This window comes from Dipteris shenzhenensis, chromosome 18 (assembly GCF_047967505.1).
Source record: "Dipteris shenzhenensis isolate YYH24624 ecotype China chromosome 18, Dip_SZ_1.0, whole genome shotgun sequence".
Taxonomy (NCBI): Eukaryota; Viridiplantae; Streptophyta; class Polypodiopsida; order Gleicheniales; family Dipteridaceae; genus Dipteris; species Dipteris shenzhenensis.
In genome coordinates, this window is record NC_141613.1 from 38,516,179 (window position 1) to 38,522,144 (window position 5,966).

The window sequence follows — 5,966 nt, forward strand, 5'->3', positions numbered from 1 at the left end:
CGCATCATTCCCAGAATTAACGAAGCAATAGATACATTGTCTAAAATAACAAAACCAAAGAGCCAAAGTATACAAAACAAAGATATTCCCAAAATGAATGAAATCAATGTGCTTGAGCCAAGATGAGAGGCATATCAGAGGGGATCTTGAAATGAGAGAATGTTAGGTGCTCTCTCCCCATTTCATTTTCCCCAAATATTGGGATTGTACCAGAATTACTAATACAATGTTTTTGGCCCTTTAATTATTATAAGTGTTTGTAGATGACACAACTATCTCTAAGAGAGGAAAGTAGATGGACTTACATGCAATTAGTTTCTTTTGTGAGATCTTGGATAGCATTCATAACCTATGCAATTTGACTGCCAAGTGAGGATTGAATTCCCTAGAAAATAAATGTGCAGTGAAATGGATTCTTTGGGATGATGTTTTTAGATATTTGGGAGCCTTATTGGTACCCTAAAACAAATTCTTGAGCCTTATTGGATTTATTTGTAGTGGCTCTAGATGAGAAAGTTAAGATGAAGATGATGTTGAAGTTGCAAGAGTGAGCAGCAAAATCAACGGAGCTATGTCCCTTTCTTCCTCATTTTGCAAACTTATTGTAGAATCATTGCTTGATTTTCCCTTGGAGGGAGTTTAAGAACACTCATGATTTCCCATGGCCATTATACCATGGGAATTGGAGGTTCATCTATTAATGCCACTTGCAATTGCAAATCCTTGGCTACTTTGCGCATGGACTATGAACCATGGACAATAATTGACAACGATACCATCGTCATCTGGTATCGTCTTTTTCATTTACCAACGCTTAAAAAAGAATTTGTCAGATGAATTTTCATTCTGATTTTTATGATATATGTACTTTTAGATAGGAATTTTGGGCCAATGACAAGCTGGTGACCAAGATTGATGTTCATTAGAAAAAGGAGGGTCATAGGTGGTGCTTCCATTGCATTGATGATTAGCGAGTGCAATGAATTTTCGTTTTCATTTTTATGATATATATACTTTTAGATAGGAATTTTCGGCCAATGACAAGCTAGTGACCAAGATTGAGAAAAAGGAGGGTCACAGGTGGTGCTTCCATTGCATTGATGATTAGCGAGTGCAATGTGGAGAGAACCTGCAAACTATATACAATGAATGTGAACGTGCAATATTTTCAATTTCACGTGCAAAAAGTAGTTTCTCAATTGGTAAAATGTGCAAGAATTTTAAGCAATTTTGTTTATATTTGAGCTAAAAATTTTGCAAATCTCAAGAAAAATCTTCAAATATTGGAAACCCCGTAATTGGTTGAGAAAATTGAACGGTGAATGAGTGGCAAGTGATGATTGAGGGTGACTGTAGCAATGAGTGGGATTCGGGGAATATTCTGATGATACATGTCGATGAGCCAGGAGCCTCATGAGCTTCCAGGGAATTACAAGAATCAGCAGAGGCCAATAGTTTCCGAATCGAAAAATCATTCATCAGGCAGCTGCACCAGAATCTGTTAATCGATTACAGCTTCATCGTCACTGCAATCAAAAGATCATAATCGAAAAAATCTCAGTCATCAGGTAGCTGCACCAGAATCTAGCTGTTAATCGATTACTCATCGCGAGGGCGAGGGCAATTTGCCAGCAGTTTCCTTCGTCTCCACTGCAATCAAAACATCATTCATTAGACAGCTGCACCAGAATCTGTTAATCTCATTCATGAGGTTGGGCAATTTGCAAATAGTTTCCTGTCAGCGAATCGTTACTGCAATGGAGAAAAGCGTTCATCGGGGAGCTCACAATCACTGATCATCAGGGAGCTGCACGGCAATGATTCGACATTGCAGCATTGCACGATAATCACAGCTGATTCAACCTCACGCCATTGGCATTGGCATTGGCAATGGGAAGCCGAGGTGCTAATATGGGCACACTGTCTGAGGATTTTGTGGCCGTCCGACTCGGCAACAAGCCTGGCGATCCCACTCTCATCACTATCAACTGCCCAGACCGGCTTGGCCTCGCCTGCGATTTTGCTCGAACACTCCTCGAATTCGGTCTCCATGTTGCTCGTGGAGGTGAAAGAAATCTCAGTCTCTCTATGGATTGTCGTTTCTATGATTGATGAACTTCCATATCCTGATTGATTCCTCTCCACACGCAGATTTCTCTACAGATGGTAGATGGTGCTTTATGCTGTTTTGGGTCAGCCCCATATTGGGCTCTGCTCGCTCCATCCAATGGGCCTTGTTGAAGAAACGCCTTGTGTTAGCCTGTCCCTCCAGTCCAGCTCCCCTCTTGCTGCCGCCTATTTCCCTGCCCAATCGCGTTTATCTACTGCAGGCCTGCTCGGGAGACCGAACGGGATTGCTAAACGGTATGGATGTTTTTTAACCACATTTCTGGGAGTCTGGCTCTTGTCAATTTCCTTTGATGGAGTGTTGACGACCGACCCTTTCTGCAGATCTTACACAGACGATTTGGGAGCTAGATCTTGAAGTCCTCAAGTTTAACGTGACGATAAGTCCCGACGGCAGAGCTATTAACCTGTTCTATCTCATCGATGCCAGGTAATTGCCAATTATCTGCGTCATCTGTAACAATGAACTCCGTCGGAGTGACTAAGAAATACATATTGCCTCTATGGCCGATTGTTTCCAGGAACACCCTACTGAACAAAAGTAAACGAGAGGATGTCTGCGACATTCTGCGAGCTGTTTTAGGGGATTCCTGTTTCATCTGTGAACTCCATCCAGCATGTCCTGACACTTCTGTTCTCGACAGCGTGCCAAGTTCCAGCCTGCCTCCCACTGTCGCTGATGATTTGTTTTGTGAAAGATCATTTTCTAAAATGGATTCTATGTGTAATAACCTGGGCGAGCTCTCTGTCAACATAGACAATCATCTTAGTCCTGGGCACTCACTCCTACAGATTGTTTTTAGGGACCGGAAGGGTCTCCTGTACGATTGCATGAGGACATTGAAGGATCTAAATATTCAGGTAGGATTATAGGATATATATGGCAACTGTGCTGTTCTGCTGGTTTGCAAATTATTGTTATATGCCATTACGCTAACATCCTGTGGCAAAAGAACAGGTTGCCTACGCCCGTCTTTGCACAACACCAAAGGGAATTGGAGATTGTGATCTTTTCATATTGCAAGGAGATGGAAGCAAGCTGAGTGATCCACAGAAGCAGAATGCTCTACTTGAACGCCTCAAGTCTGATGTTAGTGCTCCAGTGAGAGTAATATTTGTCAATAGAGGTCCTGAGACACAACTATTGGTTGCCACACCCTTGGAGATGAGTAGGACGCCTCGCCCTCGAGTATTGTATGATGTCTCTCTGGCCTTGAGAATGTTGGAAATCAGCATCTTCAAGGTAAGCTTTCCTCATGACATAGTGTGACATTTGAGTCAAACTTTGTGCATTCAAATGAATAGCTAGTATGTCATGCACATGAAAAGGATATACATTCAGGGGTCAACTCCACCCTTAGCCCTCCTCATGTCTTCCACTAGACTCGGGCATCCTTTGGGGTCCCAAGCTTGAGCAAATCTACAGGGTGAAGTATAGCTACCGTAACACCAATATCTCATAACTCGCCTCGAGTGGAGTGGTCACCTTATTATGGTATTCAAGTGCTTACACGTGGATTGAATTTTCTTCTAACATGCTGCTTCTTTGCAGGCTGACATTACAAAGCTTCACCATGGTGATAGACATTGGGAAGTTTATAAGTTCTTGTTGGCAGAGCAACCCGAGGCAACACTCACAAGTAGTCGTACTAGGAGCTATATTGCAGAAAGGGTAAAGAATGTTCTACTGGGTTGAACAGTTTTGTCCTACTTTGAATGATAGCTAAATCATGAAAGACATTAACCCAACAAGCCATTTGCCTATCTTGCAAATAATATTGAGTTTGAGGCAAATGGGGCACAATTATGCTTCCAAAAATTTTAAGGGACACTAGCCTAGTGATGGCCTTGCAAAACCATCCATACAAAATTTAAACATCTTTTATGAGTTTACTCTTATATATTATCCCTTTACTCTGTTGTTTATATAAGAGTCATAAAGGAAATATTTGGCATTTTTGCACACCCTTTCCCCAACTCTTCCAATGGATAATCTATTGGAAAATAATTATTCATGTGCAAATGGTTCTATTATACTTATAAGGGGTTTTACGAAATTCATAAAAAGGATAAATTGCATTTTTCTAAATGCCTCCAAATGGTTGTGATTGATTTGATATTAGACGTAGTTCTACATGTTTCAATATTAGTTGAAACATGTTTTAATACTAGTTGGAGTATTATGTATCTCTAAGTAGGGCACACATACCCAACATAACCTATGTGGCGAAATTTCATATACAAGATTGCAATATAGAAGTGAGCTTTATCTCGTTTCACTATCATGAATCGACAGGTAATGACACAAAATGTCAAGAATATGTACTTAACTTTAAAATGAAGACCTGGTGAAATCGTCACAATCAAGGATTAGTCCTAAGATCAAAGAAGCATATACAAAGTCCATCATATACACAATTTGTGGTTTTAAAATAGTTTCTTATACATAATCAATGGATAATCTAATGGAAAATAATTATTCATGTGCAAATGGTTCTATTATACTTACAAGGGGTTTTACGAAATTCATAAAAAGAATAAATGGCATTTTTCTAAATGCCTCCAAATGGTTGTGATTGATTTGATATTAGACGTAGTTCTACATGTTTCAATACTAGTTGAAACATGTTTTAATACTAGTTGGAGTATTATGTATCTCTAAGAAGGGCACACACATAACCTGTGGTGAAATTTCATATACAAGATTGCAATATAGAAGTGAGCTTTATCTTGTTTCACTATCATGAATCGACAGGTAATGACACAAAATGTCAAGAATATGTACTTAACTTTAAAATGAAGACCTGGTGAAATCGTCACAATCAAGGATTCGTCCTAAGATCAAAGAAGCATATACAAAGTCCATCATATACACAATTTGTGGTTTTAAAACAGTTTCTTATACATAATCAATGGAAAATAATTATTCATGTGCAAATGGTTCTATTATACTTATAAGGGGTTTTACGACATTCATAAAAAGGATAAATTGCATTTTTCTAAATGCCTCCAAATGGTTGTGATTGATTTGATAGTAGACGTAGTTCTACATGTTTCAATACTAGTTGAAACATGTTTTAATACTAGTTGGAGTATTATGTATCTCTAAGAAGGGCCAACATACCCAACATAACCTATGTAGTGAAATTTCATATACAAGATTACAATATAGAAGTGAGCTTTATCTCGTTTCACTATCATGAATCGACAGGTAATGACACAAATTGTCAAGAATATGTACTTAACTTTAAAATGAAGATCTGGTGAACTCGTCACAATCAAGGATTAGTCCTAAGATCAAAGAAGCATATACAAAGTCCATCATATACACAATTTGTGGTTTTAAAACAGTTTCTTATACATAGTCAAAGTACCACGCATGGTCTCAATCCTATGATCAAAGGAGCATATACATAATCTGTCGTAGTGAAATCACGTGAATAGATAACGATAGCCTCTAGTATGTAATCACGGATATGGATAGCTCTATAAGCATACGGCAAAATCCCCATAATCTGTATCATGTAGATCCTTATTTCTTCTTGTAACTTCATGCTTGTTATTCGGATTCCACTTTGCATTAGTAAAGCTAGGGAGAGATTTTAGCACGTATTTTGTATACTTTTAGTGCTACAAGAAGTTGAACCTCGCAATCAAGTTGGAATTTGGCTTGGCTCCTACTCCACCCAAGAGGAGGCCACCATAACTTTTGACGATGAACACTAGTTCTCGTATGAACGCCGTAGAATAGATGCTCATCCACACAAAGCTTTCTAGGTGACTCCAATTATAGCATACACGATCAATCCCTTGCTATGCATCATGTTACGACCCACTCG

General features: G+C 39.1%; 1 protein-coding gene across 3 annotated transcripts; it reads left to right on the forward strand.

Moving 5' to 3' along the window:
- Nucleotides 1-1,418: 1,418 nt before the first annotated feature.
- Nucleotides 1,419-3,983, forward strand: LOC147891204 (ACT domain-containing protein ACR9-like). 3 transcript variants are annotated; one of them, XM_087389638.1, is made up of 7 exons: nucleotides 1,419-1,568; nucleotides 1,732-2,065; nucleotides 2,152-2,364; nucleotides 2,452-2,557; nucleotides 2,649-2,988; nucleotides 3,086-3,370; nucleotides 3,680-3,983. In XM_087389638.1, exons 2-7 carry the CDS (start codon nucleotides 1,891-1,893, stop codon nucleotides 3,821-3,823), a joined length of 1,263 nt encoding a protein of 420 aa, XP_087245764.1. In that variant the 5' UTR covers nucleotides 1,419-1,568; nucleotides 1,732-1,890; the 3' UTR covers nucleotides 3,824-3,983. The 3 variants fall into 3 exon arrangements, with proteins under 3 accessions (XP_087245764.1, XP_087245765.1, XP_087245763.1); XM_087389639.1 differs by having other exon boundaries at nucleotides 1,804-2,065; XM_087389637.1 differs by having other exon boundaries at nucleotides 1,419-2,065.
- Nucleotides 3,984-5,966: the final 1,983 nt, after the last annotated feature.

Coding starts and splice junctions, on each gene's coding strand:
- LOC147891204 (XM_087389637.1), top strand. CDS start 1,891: ATGGGAAGCCGAGGTGCTAATATGGGCACACTGTCTGAGGATTTTGTG. Junction 2,558..2,648: donor TTCTATCTCATCGATGCCAG/GTAATTGCCAAT, acceptor GATTGTTTCCAG/GAACACCCTACTGAACAAAA. Junction 2,989..3,085: donor TGAAGGATCTAAATATTCAG/GTAGGATTATAG, acceptor GCAAAAGAACAG/GTTGCCTACGCCCGTCTTTG.